The sequence below is a fragment of the Aplidium turbinatum genome, chromosome 10 (genome assembly GCF_918807975.1).
Source record: "Aplidium turbinatum chromosome 10, kaAplTurb1.1, whole genome shotgun sequence".
In the NCBI taxonomy this organism is placed as follows: Eukaryota; Metazoa; Chordata; class Ascidiacea; order Aplousobranchia; family Polyclinidae; genus Aplidium; species Aplidium turbinatum.
This window is the reverse complement of record NC_137481.1, coordinates 19,705,446-19,726,808: the sequence shown is the minus strand read 5'-3', so window position 1 is coordinate 19,726,808 and position 21,363 is coordinate 19,705,446. Positions and strand designations below refer to the sequence as shown.

General features: G+C 37.7%; 2 protein-coding genes across 6 annotated transcripts in view; both read right to left on the bottom strand.

Annotated features, from left to right (window-relative positions):
* Positions 1–313: 313 nt before the first annotated feature.
* Positions 314–8,515, bottom strand: LOC145777952 (putative imidazolonepropionase). Its single transcript, XM_082589324.1, has 9 exons — positions 8,237–8,515; positions 6,441–6,645; positions 6,252–6,340; positions 5,734–5,895; positions 4,828–5,053; positions 3,889–4,013; positions 3,485–3,578; positions 2,447–2,607; positions 314–894 (listed from the first exon to the last, which is right to left on the bottom strand). Exons 1-9 carry the CDS (start codon positions 8,404–8,406, stop codon positions 804–806), a joined length of 1,323 nt encoding a protein of 440 aa, XP_082445450.1. The 5' UTR covers positions 8,407–8,515; the 3' UTR covers positions 314–803.
* Positions 8,516–12,380: 3,865 nt separating this feature from the next.
* The window catches only part of LOC145777951 (uncharacterized), a 41,244-nt gene continuing 32,261 nt past the window's right edge, over positions 12,381–21,363 (bottom strand). For 3 of the 5 annotated variants that reach the window (XM_082589318.1, XM_082589320.1, XM_082589319.1), the window contains exons 29-36: positions 21,091–21,255; positions 20,333–20,572; positions 19,627–19,854; positions 19,415–19,452; positions 18,827–18,987; positions 17,842–18,059; positions 13,973–14,213; positions 12,381–13,549 (exon numbers count right to left, since the gene is read on the bottom strand). In XM_082589318.1, the coding sequence (XP_082445444.1) occupies positions 13,391–13,549; positions 13,973–14,213; positions 17,842–18,059; positions 18,827–18,987; positions 19,415–19,452; positions 19,627–19,854; positions 20,333–20,572; positions 21,091–21,255 (1,450 nt within the window). In that variant the 3' untranslated portion in view covers positions 12,381–13,390. The remainder of the gene's footprint in view (positions 13,550–13,972; positions 14,214–17,841; positions 18,060–18,826; positions 18,988–19,414; positions 19,453–19,626; positions 19,855–20,332; positions 20,573–21,090; positions 21,256–21,363) is intronic. The other 2 variants (XM_082589321.1, XM_082589323.1) reach the window with 2 other exon arrangements.

The following is a 21,363-nucleotide window of genomic DNA, read 5'->3' as shown; positions in this document are numbered from 1 at the left end:
TACCACATGCTACTAGCCAAGTCACCCTGCTATTGACCAGAGGAACATTACGGTACGCGCAGCTTCGCGTTTCCGGCAACATAAAAGGATCAAATTCCAATTATTTTTAAACGCTTCGCTGCTAGCCTGCTTTTAAAAAAACCTTAAATGACTTTAAAACTATTTTATTTCGTATAACAGAAAAAACGTAACCCTTCTAGTGTTGCGAATGAGCTAAAAACGGATGTAGCTTCATATTCCTATGATCTAAACTCCCTATATCGACCAGCTGACCCTGCGACTAACCAGCTTCGAAGTAATTCTCATTCAAAAATCTAAATAGGCCTATGTATTTATTGCACATACAAACTTATGGCAACGTTATAACGATGTAAAAAGGAAACTTTTGCTGGCCACGATGAAGCTGCGGTAGTATTTCTATAAACAGAAAGATACCCGAAATTGACATTTTGGAGTTAGACTAAAATGATTTCAAATTTTCATTTCCCTACAATCCATACAAATAAGCCTGCAACACCAACACAAAAATAAAAACTGTCCTGCTAAGGTGGAATTGACATCTCATTTTACCTAGGCCTATCTGAGTACAAGCCAATCAATAAGAAATAATTTCAAAAGCTACAGCCCACCAAGGCATCACCACACGCAAAAAAGACGCTCACAATCTTAAAAATCGCACCAACAGCATTGATCAAGCTCAAAATAGCGCCAAGTGCCACACAAGCATAACAATTACAATATTTTTTTTAGTTGTTTGATCTGAGTTTTCACGAGGATAAGTCAAAACATGGCTGGTTGCAGTTTCAAGATTTCTGATAAGCTATTTCACCTCCATGAATGACAGCTTTTATAACTTCATCGTGTCCCGCGAATTGATACACAAGGTGTTCCCAACTGTAAAAAACAAATTACAATCGATTGTGCAGAAACATTTGGAAACGTGCTTTTTAAACTGGTGTTCCAGACAATTGTTCACCAAATCAAACGTCATATAAAACCGTTCAGGTCTACTGAATCTTAGCGTATTACGTAATGGAATATTTTTAAAAAATGAGCAGATTGCACCATCGTTTGCAAGACCTGTAAAACATTTCAGCTGCAGCATAACATTACATCATCGTTAAATCTTGAATTACGAGATATGGTGTAAGCCAAATCTAACAGGTGCTGGAATAACTTCATAATGGTTATCATTATTACGTCACAGAAACTGCTTACGTGCGTTTGAAATATTGCAATCTATTCTCGTCATTCTTAAAATTGTTGCTTGAAAGTTGGTCGCATATTTAACTGTTTTGCTTAGTGCTTGCCAGCTGAACGAAATTTCCGTCTTTATCTCGGTAATTTGCATTGTAGTGACAAGTTTTAGTGGCGTATCGCGTTGCACCCAATTTCGACAGCCAGTGGGCTATTTTTTACAGAAATACAATTCTCGAATAGACGTTTTCAGAAGAGTGTTTCTTTTCGGTCATTACATACAGACGAACGGATCCGGGAACTTTATGTTACAATTTTCCCACGAAGAGATTATGGTTTACCGCTGTGACCAACTGGTTCTTTGTAAAAGATAATAGTTTCATCCATTGATTGCGGAAATGTTCATCCAATGATTGAGAAAACCTACAAAGCTTAATGCTGCTAGTTTTGCATATCAGCGTGAAGTTTCCAGGTGTTGCTGAAGTGTTCTTACTGACATTCTATTAGTTTAAGGTGCCGCTAAATGGAAGCTGTTCTTGACGTGCGCTGCCCAAATGAGTATAAGTTAAGCCAGCGTTGCTTGAGAAAGCCGTTTTTTGCCATAGTTTTCGGAGTTTACAGTATTTGCACAATTTACTTTTAAACAAACATAAAAGAGTCAAAATGTCTTTTTAGACATTATTTTTAAACAAATAAAAAAAGAGTCAAAAGTCACGTAAATTTCACTTTGTGTGGAGCTACATGTACTTGAGAGATTACTGTTATTTCTTTATTCATATGTACAATTAGTTTGCAATAAATAATAGCTGCAATGATGATCATCATTGCTTTTGATGCATTTTAAAACAAAAACCACAAACAGATTGTGAGAATATTTCAGTCTGAGAAGATCGAAGACCAGTCATTACTTTGGAAACAATTACATTCTTAGAGAAATTCTTAGAGAAATTTAGAGAAATCTCTTAGAGAAATTCATTCTTATTCATTCATATTCATTCTTACATTCCTAGAGAAATTTTATTTCTCTATGGTTAAACAAAGCAAACTCTCTACCAAAGCTTTATAATTACATTCTTTCTCCGTAAATATAACTTACATGAAGCATAGTCTCCATACAATCTGTCAATCATCTGGCTGGGACAATATCCAAAACTTTACAAAGGGCAACCTAACTCACTTTGTTACAAGGAAAAATCAACTTAGTAAAAATCATTGGCTTAAAGCAACTCTAATGTATCACGTGACTGACCTCGGTGCATCCACTAGCAGTAAGTTTGCCTTTTTTCCGACTTCGAGGCTTCCGTGCATATCTGACATTCCTAGAGAAGCTGCCCCATTTATTGTTGAAGCCACTAAAGATTCGTTCATGGTCATCCTGAGGTTAACACATGCCAAATGCATTGTTGCAGGCTGCAGAAAAAAATAGATGAGTCTAATAAACGTAATAAATAAAATATCTAATAAATCTAATATCAATCATAATAATATCTATCTAATAATAAAAAAACAATGAAAACTATCAATACTACAAAAAAGTGCTCAATGCTAAGCATAAAAGCAAAGCAGAGCAAATTAAATCAAATATAGTTATTACTATCTGAAGCCTTTACAAATTGTTTCACCTAACGGATCATCAGAAGGTCTTATTCAAATAGAATCTATTCATTAGAATTCATTCAAATATTCATTAGAATTCATTAGAAATTATTCAAATAGAATTCTATTTGAATAAGACCTTCTGATGATCCGTTAGGTGAAACAATTTGTAAAGGCTTCAGATAGTAATAACTATATTTGATTTATCTAATAATAAATGTACTTTACTTTTCTGTAAAATTTCTTGTACTTTTGTGGGCTTTCTTTTTACATTAATTTACAGTCTGCAGAATGTCAAATAGCATCAATTTTGCTTTACTTTTGGTTGTGTCTTGTTTTGGGGCAGTTAACTCAACGACTATACCTTCCTTCTCTGCTTCCAGCTGTGTATTGTGTTGCATCTGTGATTCACATTGTACTGTGTGTTGTCACAATGAGCACAAAACACAACATAATAGTTATGGCATTGTTATTGTTTTGAAAGGGAACATTATACGATAAAATGTATAAAATTTGAAGTTTTAAATTAATGAACGGAATTTAGTGTTAATGTTAAAGTGTTAGAGTGAATAGTGTTAGAGTGAATGCTCTGTCGTCTGCAAACCGAACATTAACAACAAAATTTTCGACATAAATCTAAATCAAAATAGAAAACACAACTTGTAAATCATGGCTCATTACAATCACTGACCATACTCAAGCAAAAAGCATTTGGGTTAAAATCGGAGCCCAAGGACACTGGTACACCATGCTCAATCATCTTTCGAACTGGAGGAGGGACTAGTCTAGAAAGAATGTTTATTTTTGATTAAAGGGATCAAGTTTAATTTTGTTTTTCATCCAGATCAACCCAAGGTATGTAGCATGCAATGTCCCTTGCAAAATATTTCTTTTAGTTTCCTAAACAGCCTATTTGCAGTAGATGAAGAGTAAAGTAGTCGAGTATACTGAAAGATTTAGTGAAAGATAGCTTTGTCGGCCTACCGGCCAGCAAATCAATCAGTTTTTGCATTGATTCAATGTCTGGATATGTTTCTGTCTGCGTTAATTTGATGGTGTAAAGCATCATCGCAATACCAAAACAAAGCTTGTTACCTTAATATGTAAGCAGTAGTTGGCAAAATAACCGCTACCGACAGAGATTTGGCCATGGCTTCAATACCAGCATCTGATATGTGTTCCAAGTGGCTTATTGCTGAAGCGGGCAAGAGAGCTCCCATCTAAAAATACAGTATTGATTGATGGAAGATCAATTACTAGTAATGTTTTTCTTGACTGAAAAAGAGTGATATATATTACAAGGTGGCCAAAAACAACCAAAGCCAAAGCGTCATCTTTTTTGCATAGATAGTTTTACATGTAGGCTACATACAATAGGCCATCTTTATCGGCTGCATAGCCGAGTTGTAAGAGCTCTGGTTTCACGTTCGAAAAGCTACCGGTTCGACACCGCTCAGTAGAGTGCAGGTGTATCTTTGCAAGATACTTAATGGCTTTGCCTAAAGGTGGACATGGAGATTGGCTTTATTGCCGTCATATCCACTTAATCTAAATCATTAAATACCGGGTGTAAGCCTGAATATCACAAAAAATCTTATTTTACGACTTCTGGGTTTTGATTACCCTACATGTTAACAATTTGCTTTTTTGAACTATCTTTAGCTGGACGCTAATGGTGCCATTTTCAAGTTTCCAGATGTAATTTTAAATTCTTTATGGTAGATTGCAACCAAAGGTCGAAGTTTCATTGAAAAAAAAAAATTATAGCGGGAGGGGTTAAAAAAAATTGCGTGAGGCTTCGTTAAACTATGACAGCCTACTTAAAGGCTAACGATAACGCGTGTAAGAAGGCCACAATATAAGCAATAAAAACAATACAAGATTTTTAGACATCAAGTTCAATGAAGGGTTGACTGCCCCTTCTGTGTACGCTTATGTGTATCATCATAGGCTACGTTGTTGCTCATTTGTATACTTTCAGCCTTCATGTTTGTATGGTATGGTCAAAATATTTAATGCAATTGAAAATTGTACCTCTACAGAATTCAACTGGTGCAGTTCTTCACCATGAAAATTTATCTTCATCCCGTACCCTTGACCTTTTTCTAAAATTTGTTTCGTTTGCTCAACATTGAAAACTCCTTCCTCACAGAAAACATCAACGTTGTCAACAGTCAGACTTCCTGAATCGATAGCTGCCTTTATTGCAGGCAGCTGGTTGTTCAGTACATCAAGGGTTGCTTTTTCAGGAGTCATTCCCCTGAAAACAAAACAGATATAGGCTACGAATACAAAACTTTCACAAAACACTTTCAAAGGTGGGTACTTTATCGATCAAAGGTAATCCCACGATAAAGCGTTTCCTCATAACCTTCTATAACTCAATACATTTATATCGTGCGCCGAAACAAAAGAAATAGGAAAATTAAGTGATGGTGGTTAACGCCTAAGAACTCTAGCAGTCCACTCAAAGAACATTGGTTTATCGAGAGAAATTAATGGATAGAAAAAGTAGCCAAAATAGTTTGTTTCCCAACGACCAGTAAATGATTCAGAATCTCCTAATATACAAATTTGTTGAAACTTTTTGTACAAGCAGAGTAGAATTTCTCGTTTTGAGCATGCGTACTGCAATGAATCAATTTAGAACGAATTTCAAGCTTAGACGCAATCATGAAAACTTACCAAAGATACATTCAAACGCCACGTAAGTCAAGGCATATTTTTCAAGATCCACTTTCGTCTACAAATTAATAAATTAAAAAAATGTTTGTCCATCAGTTCCCTTCTGTTTATCGGCAGTCGAGCGCAGCAAGTTGAAAGCGACAGACTCCACTGTTTTGTCCACGAGGCAGGGCTCGTCAGTATCGCACCACTAATTCATGCCACAGAGTTAATGCATTTATCTCACAACTTGCTATAACTATTCTTGTCACATACTTGGGTATTGCGTGCGCGCCGCAGTAAGTCGAAGAAATGTCTATCTTCACATCCGGGTCTCTCTTCGCTCTCTCGATTACACGAAGCATTTTCAACTCGGTCTCTGTGTTCAATCCAAACCCACTCTTGCATTCGACAAGAGTAGTTCCGCATTTGATCATTCTTTTCGAATATATGTGCATTTTTAAAACCAGGAATAGAGGAAAAAAGGAGTGGTTGCAGGCAGGTTATCAAACGACAGAAAAGAAAACAATTTAAACTGTTGAAATATCACCAGTGTTTTTGTGAGCTAGGCAGTATTTCATAGTGAAGCTTAATTGAAATTCAACAACTAACAATTCAGGCAAAACAACTACGAATCTTTCAAAAACGAAAGGCTGATTGAATGGTAGCTTACGGTTGACATCTCTGTGTGACATTATGGTGGATTGTATTAAAGAGCATTCATCGCATATTATGCTAAAATGTGACTATACTGTACTGTCGCCAGTACAAAAAAAAAAACACATTAAACTTACCGAAATAATCGCTGTTTGAACAATTCGTACAGTCGATCTTCTGTCGCCTTTTGAGTGTGTTCCGTGGTGAAATGAATCCCGCCGCCAGCCTGTTAAAATATCGTCCTTTCAAAGACTGACTCAATATCTTATAATTTTACGATGTTAAATTAACAAAAACAAACATCGACCAAACGTTCTTAGATGCACCTTGTGGATTTCCATGTAAGAAGCTCCGGCAAGTTTAAGAGCAAATTCGTGGACCCGATCCCCATCAAAGACTGGATGCGTGTGTGAATCCACCAGTCCCGGAATGATACAACATCCACTCGCATCAACCACTTCATTAAAAGTACAGTCATGGTATCTTCTTCCTATCTCCTCATCAGATCCAATATCCGCTATTATTCCATTACTAAGAAAAAAATGCATTAATCAAAGGTTTGTTTAATCTCAAATAATAATGACAGTTTTATTCTGTTGCTTGCATTGATTGCTGATATCTAAACTAATATTTATAAAAAAGACAGGCAACATGTTTCACCGCAATCAAGATTCTCCGGAAATTCCAAAAAAATAACCAACGAAGTGATAACAACTGGGCCTATGCTTATTTTATTTGTTAGTTCATACCATAATTTCATGATGTGCTAATAGAATGTTATGTTTTTAAGTCGTTATACAAGAATGTAATTTTTTTTAGGTTATTATCGTAGTGATAGATGAACCTACAAATAATGCAATTTTGGACTAGAAATCATCGAAAATGTATCGTGAACATACAATGTGGAGGTGCATGTTTGTGAAACAGCCACGCCAGCAAACCAGCTCGTCTTTACATGGATTCAACGTCCGCAGATGTTGAATTAATGTAAAAAAGGATATTGGTAGACCGAGAAATTAAATGGCCCACCATTTTGATGTGAGCTAAAATTGCTGTTAAAACAATGTCACCACAACGTAAAAACGATGTCACCACAACGTAAAAACGATGTCACAAAAGCAACTTTTCTGCAAGGGCTAACCTCACACGTCGTCACCAGCAAAACAAAATGCGCAAATGCATAATCTATTCAGTGAATGTGATGCTATGTCACGTCGCTTTGTGCATTCGTTCTTTGTTGATAATGAAATTTATTGCTCGATATCGTGCATCTTAACCCACCAATTTCAAAGTTTACCCGGTCTTTAAATCAGTCTTTTCAAGTCGAAGCAAAATGAGTTCTGTTTTGCTTCGAAATTAAATATAGATGTGGGGGGGTTTATGCATGTGGGGGGGTTTATGCAAAACGTTACGTTAGCGTCACATCGGGGGGGAGGGGGTTCAAGCAAAACGTCACGTAACGCTTTCGACCACGGAATGGTAGTTTTTTGTGCTGAATTCGCAGTGAAAAAGCGTTACATGGGGGAGGGGGGGATTGAAAAAAGCGTTACGTTGGCGTTACATGGGGGAGGGGGAGTCAAAAATTCGGAAAAAAAGCGTTACGTAATATTTGAACGTTCCCTAACCGTTCCCTTCAGGATAAGTCCGCCCCGATAGCTCAGTAGTTACGCGCCCGGCTCAACATCACGCGGCGCAGGTTCGACTCTCGGGGTGTGCGCTTGAGCAACGCACTTTCAGGACTGCTCTTCATTCAGCGGCACCTAGTGAATGAAATAATTCCCACGGAACAACTTCACTCTGCCAATCTCGGTAACCGGCCCTGTGCCAAGAGCCTCTACAGGTATGCGAAACTACCAGAAATAACCGATCAAGGCTTTGTCTGTCCGAGGATAAAGATTCAAAAACCAACCAAGTCTAGGCCTTACTATAAAGTTATTCAAAACGATATTTTTTAACCGAAATGCAGTTCTTCACATCATCAGAATTCGATTTTGTCACTATTGGGGTGTTCAATTCTCTCCTTGCAGCAATTGTCCTAAAGAAAGCCTTAATCCGAAACAAAATCAATACAACAAATTGTCAAAACGAAATATTTTTGTTTCGAATAGTCCAAACAACTGACCTATCGACTACCACACTCAATCCAAGTTCATCAATTGGCTTCATAATATCGACGTTCTTCATTGCCTCTCCAATCAACATCGTTTCCTTATTGCCGCACACACGGACAACTTGATGCGCCCCTTTCAACCACAGCTTTCCATTAGCCATGGGTTTCAAGGGTGTTTTCATATAGTTGATGCTTCACTGTCACTCACAGCGTGAAAAGTAGCCACAAAGCTGGGTGGCTCAGTTAGGAAAATATTTTTGTTTCAAACAGTCTTCGTTTTTAATACAAGAAGGCCCTGCTCCAAACACAAATGCCAGAGCTGTGACATGCACATTACACATTGAGAAAGTTTGTTTGTATACAGTTAAATAAGGACTCTCCCAAATTGAGTAGCCTCCTGTTCTACTCCTCAGTTCGTATAAAGTATAAACCATAAAATTACTCCACCAGTAGCCTACTTATTTATAACAAGATAATTCCTCGTGTTAAAATAGGACTAACCTCAATAACCAAAAATCAATACGTTCAATTTAATTAATTGTTATGGAAGCATACACTTTTTGGTAGAGAGTTACTCTCATTATGCCACCAACACTTTAGCCTATGTTGAAATGTTTTCGGTTACTTCGTGAAATCTTTACCAAGAGAAGCTTGTTGGCAGTCGAAGCCTGGAGCCATCAACTTAAACCCTTTGTCACCCCCTTTTTCTTTGCTTTGCCGTATCGTTGTTTGCTCACTTCACTACTAAACAGATAGTCTGATGTGGGCCCATATGGTTCCTGCTAGGATGTTCATCGTTTAGTTTCATTTGGAGAAGCTTACAGATTTGTTTGTGTTTCTTTATCTACGAGTACTTTTTGTTTTTTACAGTGTAGTTTTCATAGATTTTCACAGGTTTTATCACTTAAACTCGAAAATTATCTCGACGACGCGCTAATCGCTGCAGCCTTGACGCTTATGAGAAAGACGAGTCAGGTGATGGTTGGAATCTACGCTGACCCTTCCTTGCTTGTGCTAAATATCTTCGACCTCCTATCGTTTAAGTTCATCATCATCATCATTAAGTTCTTTCCTCGTATTGAGGGTTAGATACAATGCGCCATTGTTTTCGACCATGAGCTGTTCGCACTGCATTTTCATAACTTAATTTTGTCCATTTAGTGATGTTTGATGTCCAAATCATTCTTGGTCTGCCTTTGTTCCTTTTTACCGTTTATCTTCCCTTCTATTAATGATCTTTGTAACGAGTTTTGCCTTATTGTGTGTCCGAAATACTTCCATTTTCTTCTTTTGACTATTTGTAAGAGAATTTTGCTTGAATTAAATTTGGATAATACTTCATCGTTAGTGATCTTTTGTTTCCATAAACGTTTTAACATTTGCCTGTATGTCCAGAGCTCAAAGGCATCGTTCCGTTTCTCGATTTTTTGTGACACTGTTCAAGTTTCAGAGTTGTATAAAAGGGTTGACCAGCTAGCCTATAGCATTTTAATATCCTTTGACGAATTGATAAATTTAACTTTGATTGATTAAAACATTTTTCATTTCGTTAAGTTTACCACGTCAATATTTGGCCGCACTAGATGACGTCATCAGTGACATGTGATGTGGGAGACCATATGTCCTCTTTTAGGTTTTGTCTTTTTTTTTTAAGAAAAATAAATTCTCTTCGGAGGACATTCGAACATGCCCAAATGTCTTCCTTTTTAAAATTTTTAATTTTCTTGCATATATTTTCAACAGAATTTTATTTCTAATTTTATGTGACTTTTCGGCGAAAGCTTGAAACTTAGGCCTAATATACACTCGCCTTCTCTAAAAAGACTAAAATGATGGCACATGAAAAATGAAATGAGTATTATTGGATGGATGATGAAAATACGGGAGGGCTATGTAGATGAAGAGTGCGACTACTTAAGAAGCGGGAAAAGACTTCACTCAAACAATTAGGACGCAGCTGAAGACAAGACGCAAAAAGTTGTGTTACTGAAAAGAATTAGATTGAAAAATTCTCTGAGAAGGGAGCGATTTTTATAGGGGAAGTATTTTGAGTTATCAAAAATGTAGGCCTACCCTACAATACATTTCTAACATTTACAACGTAGAATTATTTAACATCAAATAAGAACCGAAATGGACTTATTTTGGGGAGTCCAAAGTTGACATGACCCGGGCGCAAAAATTCATTTGCGAGCCTGTGCTGTAGCACAGTGCTTCCCAACCGGTGGGTCGTGACCCATTGGTGGGTCGCGAAGCATTTCTAAATGTTACTGAAAGTTAAAATTTTCTAAAAAATACCGACATTACTACGGATCTCAGAAGCCGCAGTTTGGTCTTGAACAATACTGCGCTTTCGCCATCGCTACATTTATCTTCACTTCATTTGTTGACTTTCCATTTTCATGAATTGTGCAGTGTGCACCCTGTTTTCTGTTAGATCGGGAAATTATTGCATTACCATTATGTAACAATTATGCAACAAATATATAAGAATTACTCAATTAGACGTGTTGTGTCGCATTAACTATTTCAGTACGTACGCCAGTAGTAAAGATGCCATAATAAAAATGTCATATCTCATTGTGGGTCGCACAATAAAACTTGCATTAAAAGTGAGTCGCGAACTGAAAAAGGTTGAGAAGCACTGCGTGTAGCAGACAATCTCCTGCGCCACGCTAGTTCATATGCATATTGAAATGTTACAATATTTTAGCTAGTGCTGTTTATATTGTTGGTAATAGATATGTCCATGGCGGCACTATATTGGTACTCGGTGAGCACTTACTTAGCCTGAAGAAAAGCCACACTGCTATGCTAAAACTAGTTTACAGAATATTTGCACGAAAGTCTGCCATCAAATTTTTTTTAGAGCAACCATGGCCAGGGAGCAACTAACTGCAATTAATTGACAAAACGCTTGGGCTGTCTCTCAATCTACTCTGCTTATTTTGAACACAAAAGGATTAATCAGCAAATACACTAACTTAATTACAATACAGTTTGTTCTAAATCTAAAGCCTTCCACTCTACCAGCAATTTGGCTGTTATTTTCCTTTCAATGCATTTTGGCATGTTTTGGCAAAGGCCTCGAGCAGATGACGTAAAACTCTTTTTTCTGAGTTGTAAAAACAAAAACGAGAGAGGCTTCTGAGTGAATGAAAATAACAATCTCTGACGAGACTGTAAGCTTGAGATTTAGAATTCAGTAGGCTATCTGTTTTATAGAACTTTTTTGTTTTTGTATCATGCACGTTATAACGTTCGTATTTTGTCGCTTCTACCTTTTTCTAGACCTCTGCTATGTTTGGCATAGGCCTATATTGTTTTTGTTGTGATGGTCAGAAATAAAAACAAACTTGTCCGCCCCGTTTTATAGCTCAGCGGTTACGCGCCAGGCTCAAGATCACGCGACGCTGGTTCGATTCTCGAGGTGTGCGCCTGAGCAATGCATTCCAAGGACTGCTCTCCATTCAGCGGCACCTAGTGAATGGAATAATTCCCGGCAACAACACTTTAACAAGCGGAAAACTTCACTCTGTCAATCTCGGAAACCGGCCCTGCGTCAAGAGCCTCTACACAAGCATGCGAAACTACCAGGAATAACCTATCAAGGCTTTGTCTGACCGAGGATAAAGATTCAAAACCAACCAACTTCTGATCCCTGATGTAATGTTAGCAATGCACTATAGTGACTAGATCAAACGTGTCTTTTGCGTCGCAGGCCTAGGCTACATGATGTTTTTCATCAACCCATTTCATGCAATATGATGGTTCTGACGTCACAAGGACGATATTTGAAGAACCCTGAGATGCTTTCGAAAACGGAAGGCGTTTCAATCCTCATCGCACATGTGCAAGTCTTCTTCGTTGATATTGTTTACTCTCGAGCAGGCTATAGGCTATCTCGGCTATTAGAATCTGCAGCCATGCATGGATGTGCGTGATGTACATTTCCTTCCTACAATGGCTACAAATCATGGAAACGTTCCCAATATGAAATAGCCCACCCAGTCCCAGAGCGATAATCCACCGAGATGGCTCCTTTTTTACATTGATTTACCGTTTGCAGATTGTAAAATAGAACCAATTGTGCTGGCTAGGAAAATGTTAGTTCTTAAGGCCATGGCAACTTTCTTTGAGGAGAAAATATTCGCAGTTTTTATTTATTTACGATGGATATTAGCTGCACCGCTTGTATAAACGTATAAAATAAATAGAAAAATATATTTTAAAATCAATCAACATTTGTACGACAAGGGTAACAATGTGTAGCATTTGACGGCAAATTAATAAGAAAATTAACATTTGCGTGTCTCGAAAATGTAGGAAAAAAATTCAATTTTGTTAACCTGCAGCCTACGAAAATCGGCTAATCCTTGTAGACCACGGACCAACTTAAATCGTGGGCTTAATAAGAAGATGCGGAGAGGTTTTTGAACAAATGCCATGGAGAGTTAAAGGTGAAAAATATAAACCAGACTGAATGGTCCAAAAAGTTAAACTGTTATCGGAATCTTTAACATAGAAGGCAGTCCAACAAGCAATTTGAACCGAGTGACATCATAAATTCAGCATAAGACGTGCAGCATACGCCCAGCAACGCACGAGCTACAATTTCTCGAAAAGTGTTTTTTTTTCCGTGAAAATTTTGCAGCACGAGGGTATAAGTCTAAAGGTTTCTAATTTGACGATTATTTCAAAATACCGACCCAGACAGCAAATCAATCGTTTTGTACATTGATTCAACGTCTGCAGGTTCATTATAGTAAAAGACGACTGATTTTCCGCCTGGGGCGACCGAATCTATACTAAACGTAACGGAAACAACTCAAGGATCGCTATGGGAGAAGTGGCCTGGTTTCATCAGTAAAAAAACTGCACCAAACATACGTTTGTAGTGTGGATCACTAACAGTGAGTTAACTGAACAGCTGGCAATACATGAAGCACCAGCAATAACATCACCATGAACTGGAGAAACCATGTGAACTGCATAAACTTATTCGAAAGCTAACAAACAAAAAATAATTGGATTAGGCGGCGGGTATGAATCACTACCGTGCTTCGTTAATTTAACGTTTGGCGACGTCAAATCGATGTAAAACAGTAACATTTGTGGCTAACAAACAGCAATAATAAGCACAGTTGATGTATGGTTGTTCAATGTTCATGGGATCAGCAAGTACTCGTTGGAAGTAGGTGGGTTGCTACCACCGCCTTCGTCCGGTCTGCGCTGGTTGGAACCAGTTCCATCGTTAACAGGTGACGCAGAACTTCTGCCATTGGCCAGTTTGATAGCAATGCTGGTGTCCAGTTTGTTACGTAGCTGTAAAAAACAATGAAATGAAAAACACAAATTTAGAAATTGTGACAAACTTTTAGGAGTTTGTGATAAACTGCCCATTCGTTTTGTCCGGCAAAAAATATCAGATACCCAATTTAAACCCGAAAGTGGGCAAACAAGTTCACCCGATTATATCACATCTAAAATCACCTTAAAATTCTGGGGCTTAATAATTGAGTTGTTGAAGAGAAGCCCATAAAAATGTGCTCATTTTTTTTTATCTTATGGATGATTACAAGTGTCAAATAATATTTATTAATTCAATAAACAGCTCGACAATTTGAGGCAGGACTTCATGCATTGGTCCCAGTCAGCAAATTGCCAGTTTTTACATTGGTATAACGTCTGTTAACGTCATATCAATGTAAAAAGAGGCTGATTTGCTCGCTGGGCCGAACCATTCACCTGAGCTAGAACCGGTTGAGATAAGTCTTTTCTAGGCGTCGACGACATCACCTCGTCACGATTGGGTGACAGTGACGTCATACGCGGTGACGTCGTCAGAAAAGAGTGTGACGCGACAGGCTGAAGTCCAGAGCCAACGTGGCCAGCTATCGAGCCAGTGAGGGCAGCCATGTGGAGCTGCTGGTACTTCTTCCGCTCGTGGTGGAGCTTCTCTTTGTTCTCATTCAAGTCGTGCTTGGTCCTGAAATGTTGGGTTTTGGATGTGAAACTAAAGCTGGGTTTAGACTACGTGCGTTTTCCGTGCGTAAGCACTCCGACAAAACGTATTGCTCGATCCATTTGAATGGGAGTGTTTACATTGCGCGCGTATTTTGTGCGTTTGCACTCAGACAATCGCAAACCGTCGCAAGCGATCCATCTGAATGGAAGCTGAAGCTGTCGCAACGGATCCTAGGTCGAGTATTTGCTAAGTCAGTCTGAGGTAGTTTTGCGAAAAAACACCGAGGTAGGTTAGTTTTTTGTAAAGTATTGATAGAAAAATTACTTTTCACATCAAAAATGACTTGTTGGGTAGATTTTGCTGACGTTTAGACTTTTTGAAAGGGTTTTATTGTATTTTAAGCAAGATAGATGCCTCTCAGTAGTGTTTTTCTTGGTCAAACTTAATTTATTTTTCATTCTTCAAGGTTTAGGCCACCGTTTTGAACTTTATGTTCGATAGATTGTTGCACATAAAAAAAATCTATGATTATGAAGTAAAACCAACCAGTGATCACCATGCTTCTGAGAGGCTACCAGAAGGTGAGTAAAATGACTAGCCTATTAAGTTCCTACCTAAACGTTATTTTAAAGTATGAAGCTAATGATCATATCAAATAGCCTACCTATTCTATATTTGGAAGTGCTGATTATTTCACTTTAAACCATTACGGTTTTGCCACCTTTTCTTTTTGTTGGCTTTATTGAACTGTATGACATTTTGTTTCTACAATTGGTTTGGTTTTTTAATCTTTATCCTCTGACTGAAAAATCCTTGATAGGTTAATCCTGGAAGTTTCGCATACTTGTAGAGGCTTTTGATGCAATATCGCTTGATTTGCATTTCAACAAAGAAAAATGAATTCAATTGAAGGCATCTTTAACATTTAAAAGTCATCGCAAACACACAAACATGCTAGGCATGTCCAGTGGTGGATCTATAAAAACATTTGGGGGGGAGCACCAAAGTTTAAAACAAAGGAAATTTTGCAATACAACATAGACAATGCAAAACTTGAAGTTACGAAACAAACAGAGTGGTAGGGGGTCTGGGATGCTTGCCTCCCTATAAAAGTTTACCTTGCTTTGGTGACGTTTCATGCACTTCAAAACCTAATAATGTATATTGTGTATCAAGACACACACTTTATATTTGAACACTGTTTTGGCTTGTCCATTGTACTTTGTAGACAAAATAAAGTAATATTCCTTCTCAGAGGTTTATAGGCTATGTCTCTCAGTCACATTTTGCTATGAACATAAAAAGTGCATTTATGTGTATCGTCGTTGATTGCAATTTGATTTGTTTTGCAGATATGTTTGTGGTCTTATCGGACTCGTGATGATTCTTCTACTGTTGAAATTTGAAGTCTTGCAATTTCTACTTCATCAATGTAAAGTCCATGATAAAGAATTTGAACTACATAATCATTGTACTGTCATGGGCATATACTATATCAGAATTAATACATTACACCTACCGTACTCTAGTATGATACAATATTTCAATACTGTACATACATGTAGGCTTGAGGACATTTGCTTATAGCCTATTTCATTTGTATATTAAATGAAATTATACCCTTCAATTGTTTTGAAATGGGTTTTTATGGTTACTTTGACTATGCGTTTTATTATGTACAATCACTTTTAAAATGAATTATTCTGAAGTCATGAGTTTTTATGATTACTTTGGCTGTGCATTTCATTACTATCACCCTTAAAAGGAATTTGGTGGTAAGAACACACATATAACATGTCATGTTGTTATATGTGTTCTTAGGCATTAAAATTGATTTGACAAAAGTATAATCATGTGTGACACAAACATGTCAATATAGATTATTGTAATTGCCATCATTAGGCAGATTAACACAAGAGACTTTGTTTACTGAAAATTATTTGTTGTGGTGAATAATTGCCATTGCAGGCCTATAGATTTGTTGATAAACAGCCAAAAATTGTCAACTATAATGGTGGTTTATTATTGTCAACATTGCTATTACAAAGAATTCTTTGTTCATATTTTTCATTGTTGTGACTTTGCAACCTTTTTAATTCTGTTAGTGCTATTTTATTTGCTTCTACCAAATTTGTAGCATCTACTTTTTTCATTATTTGTGCGTAGCCTATAAACAATTATACAGGAAACTGCCAACATGCAAAAATACTATCTTTTTGATTCGCTGGTGACAAATAAAGTTGAATTGCATTCAGTTTTTGTTTTGTTTTAGCCTATTAATATTTTATAAAAGCAGAAAATAAACAGCTATTAAACTATAGCCTACCATAGCCTAATATTATCAAAGAAATTAGTCCGTCACAAATGGTAGTTATCTGTGAGATCTCATACACCCCGTGTTGTATAATGTATAATTACACAAATGTGCAATTGCATTGCTTAGTGGTTTACAATGCCGGCATTTTTAGTGTTCTTTATGCTGAGCGCAATTTTTAGTTGTTTTTTTTTTAGTAGTAGACTTGTGTTATAGCATTAACTTTTAACATTTAAATAAAGAAACCAATTTACTAAAAAGTGAACAAAGATTTCCAAGTTATTCCTCAAGGGTTATAAAATAAGGAAGGTTGTTGAACAAAGATACCAAGGTCAGGAGCAAAATGGTTGGAATGCAAGGTCAAACTAATCAAAAAATATATAGCCCAGAAATAGACAGTTTAGTTTTCGAAGTGTTTGCTAAACATGAGTTTAAAATCCAAGGTTATTCAAAAAACATAGCCTGTCTAAAAATTCTAGTGGTACACTCTTGGTGTTGGTCAAACAAAGTTTATTTTAACACAAGAACCCACTCGGTGCAATTAAATATATCTGGCATTGCTTTAAAAGTCTGGATACCACTCTGCACTTCCTATTAATAAGTAATTTTTGTTTTGGCTTCTCCATTCGCAATATATGACCCTCAAAAGTGTTCTACTTTGATATCATTGTGTGCTGATAGCTAGTGTAGTCTAGGGTTTGATTAGCCTACTTGTGTTATGAGCTTGTTTCTTTCTGTGAAAGTCATTTGTGCAGAGAAAGTAAAACTCAACATGTATTGCAATGAACGCATTGACAGAACTGAAGTGATGTCAACTGGATCAGCTGATTGACATCAATGTAGGGGAATAACCTATATTTTCAAGATGACGTAACACTGTACGCATGAAAACCGCAAGTAGTGTAAACGCGAGCTGTTTGAGACAGGACGCACGTAAATCGCAACGCAACAATTACGTGCGAAAAACGCACCACGTAGTCTAAACCCAGCTTAAGTCGTTTCGACGTCAAGAAACGCTGTTTTGAAGAAATTCAATACTACGTTTTTAGCATAGCAGAATATTAGTAGAAATTGGTCCTTTTTGCATAGATTCAACATCGGCGGAGAAATTAAAGCAGTGTAAAAAAAGGACCCCTTTCGTTAGATGGGACAAGGCTCGCTTGTCTGTTTAATTTAAATCTAGTCTGTTTAATTAAATTCTAAAGGACGTGTGGACCTCACATACTCTAACATTGAGACAGTCCACTGGTTGCAGCAGCAGGGAGAAGTTGTCTGCATTGCTGCCTCGTAAGCAAGAAGAAGTCTGCGATATCTCGTAATTTACAGAGTTCTTACTTTTGGAACTTTTCTTGAAGATCAATCTTTTCCCGGACCATCTGTTGAAGTTCCCTCCTCAGCCGAGGATCTTCATCCCTCTCCGGACGTGGCGACCTCACCCTAAGAAGATTTAGCTCTCGTTGTAATTCATCCGCTCTTTTGTTAGCCTCCGCGACTCTTTTTTCTTCATTAGCAAACCGGAGGCGCTCCAGAGCATCCTGTGCAACCGCTCGCTCCTGGAAGAGAAAGTTTTTATTATTTAACGTTAATTCGACTGGAGACAAAACGATCAGAAAAATTGAAGCAACTCAGAATAAATGACGAAATTACTGATAAGCCTGTGGCAAACACATACTACTCGTAAAATCGGCCTTCTTCGTATACAATAAATACTTTTAATACTACAAAAAGTGCTCAATGCCAAGCAGAGCAAATTACATCAAATATAGTTACTACTTTTTAAAACCTCTGCAGCCTGTTTCACCATAAAAGGGGATCATCAGACAATCTATTTGAATAAGGACTTTCTAATGGATGAAACAGGCTGTAGAGGTTTTAGAAAATATTAACTACATTTGATCATACGCATTTACATATTCTTTTTGTTACATCATTTAAAACCATGCATCATTGTTAGTGCACTACCAATCCTGAGAAGAACGAAAAAGGGGAAATGGTAAAAGCAATATGTGTGGAGTGAAAACGAGGAGGGGAAAGAAGATTAAGGAATTGATGGATATGCTAGAGATAATGGAGACTATAGAGTAAACTAACTTACCAGGGCGAATAAAGATGAAAGCAGAAATGAGCATTCGCAAGGGAAAGAAAAGGATATTTAATTTGAATAAGGAAGGAAAACGAAAATGGGGACGTCCGAAAAGACAATAGAAAGAACAAGGGAAGGATGAGGCAGACAAGATCGGACTGAAGGAATCTTAGCTTACTCTTACATTTATTGTATGTTGTTATCGAAAAGCATAGAAACCGCTTTTCCACGACTCACCTCCAACCAAGAGTTGACCTGATCCAACTTGGCGCTGACTTCGGCGTTGATCACGGCGCTTGTTCTGTTGGGATCCTGCGTCTTCTTCTTGGAGCGTGCTCTTCGTAGCTCCTCCTTCAGTTCATCCCGTTCGCGCTCCATCTCGCTGAAGGAAGAGTCACTGCGGGAGAAGAGCTTGGAGTGAATGTCCAAGTGGACGTTTAAATGATGTGGTTTCACTCAGCAAAAATGACTTAAAGTAATTCCGAAGCTGTCAGTGTTAGCAGAGGTAGTAGTGGTTAGAAAAATTTAAGTTTATTTGTGGTTAGAATCTGTATCGGAACACCATCACAAAACGAATGTGCAGAAACTCTAACGTCAAAAAAGGTAAAAAGAAGCAAATTCCATTCTTATCTTGCATTGCTGACAGCACAAAATGAGTGCTGAAAATTCCTCTTTCAATATTTGTAATACAAAAGCTGACATAATCCGCCATTTTACATTGATTCGACGTCTGCTAATGTTACGTCAATGTAAAAAAACAGATTTTACTGGCTGGGAAAAGCTATGCAAGAGGCTGCATGCACAAAGCAATAATAAATCCTTAACCTGGACATGATGTTTCAATACGACATTTGCTTTGGAACCTGAAATGTTAGTCTGTTGTGAGCATGCAGCAGACATTAGGCAAGTTGCTGACGTGGCATGCATGAACTGTCGCTGATGAAACTGCTCAATTTTTCCAAATCAAAATTTTATTATGTCTTTTAACCGTTTAATAGAAGAAAAAAGAGAACAATTCGCTGCAATAAAGCCCTCACGTTTTTCTTGAATCTCCAGAAACTTTCAATTCCTGTTCTGCAGCGCTTCTGGCATAAGATTCGTCGTCTAACTTTCGGCCTAAAGTCGAAACCTGGGCTTCCAGCTGACGTATCGTCTCGTCCAATCGGGATCGCTCACTGTCGAATTGCTCAGTCATGCGTGACAACCTGCTCTCGCATTCTGACTCTGACGTATCTGACCGATGCTTGAATTCGACCAATTGTTGGCTGGTGAGACACAAAGGAAATGATGAGCGAAAGCTCTCGCAAGAGTTTATCATGGAATGACGAATAGCGAGTTGCTCGATTTAACGAATTACCTGAGGTTTAGCTTTTCTAGATTCAGACTCTTTTTATTTGTTTTAGTCACAGCACGCAAATTACATTTATACTAGCGAAAAGCATATTTCTTGTAGCACTTTAAAGTCTATTGAAACAGTAACATTCTCCTAGCTAGTTGGCGACAAAAAAAGCTAAACTATTCTTCCCGCTTGTGGTCAAGCCTATATGCCGGTTATGTGATAAAGAAACTCTACTAAAATTTTGTCTTTAGTAATATTTTGTTAAAATAACACTTTTTATGCTAACAAAGACGTTGTTATGCACAGCAGCAAATAATAACAAGTGTGAGTTTTTCAACTCTACAAAACACAGACTAAGTGACTAGTAATCTGCAGAAATAACAATGGCTTTCAATCATCGGTACCTGTAGCGCTCAATCTTGTCCTCTAATTTCGAGTGATATCTTTTCTGGTTTTCAAACTTGGTGCGGTACGACTTGCCCTGCACGGCAGAGCGCTTTAATTTCTCTTTGTAAGCTTCCACCAGCTTGATTGCGTCTACACGTTCTTTGTCAGCTTTGGCAAGGTCCACTGATAGCTTCGACCTCGCTTTTACCTCGGCTTCCCACATCTTCCGATGGCCGTCAGCCTCGCTCTGAAGAATTCTGAGAAAATGTTTTACTTTTACAAGCAAGGCTGGAATGTTTTGGATAATATGGTTTTCAAACATTACGTTTGTGTGAGGTTGATACCATACATCACCATATGCAGTAATATACTGTAGAACAAAAACATCAAGCTGTGACTATAACAATATCCGGGATATATTTGACGTTGCCACAGTTACATGCTGAAATACTGTATACAAACGTCATAAGCAAATTATATCAAATATAGTTAGTTACTATTCACTTAAAAGCCTGAACAACCCGTTTCACCCATTTTAGGATCATCTTATTAAAATATAATCGTTTTATAGTTTGATAGCATTTCTTGTTCATTTGTAAACTAGATCGATTGCACGTAAGTTCTCATGTTTACACGGGGCCCACCACTTACTACTGGCCCATGATGGATTGATGAGATCCCAAACTAAACATGTACGGTACCAATTGCCCACACGACCATAAGCTCCCCAGTTCACAAGTCCCATGTTACTCTGGCCTTTAACTTATCGACATACTTGCAGCGGTGGGATTCGGATCTCAATCTATCCTCCGCAGATACTTTCTCGTCCTGGAGGCTAGCCACGAGACTCTCTAGCTGCATCTGGGAGCGGGCAAGAAGAGCCTGGTCCTCTTTGGTATCTTTTTCACGGTTATTATATGAAGACAGGTCTGCTTGCAGCCTGAAAACAAAAACGAATTCAGTCCTTGAATTTAAATAAGCAAATGGGCCACATGAACCGACTGCGTATTTGTAATTTGCAGGTCGCTACAGCAGATGAGGTCTATTA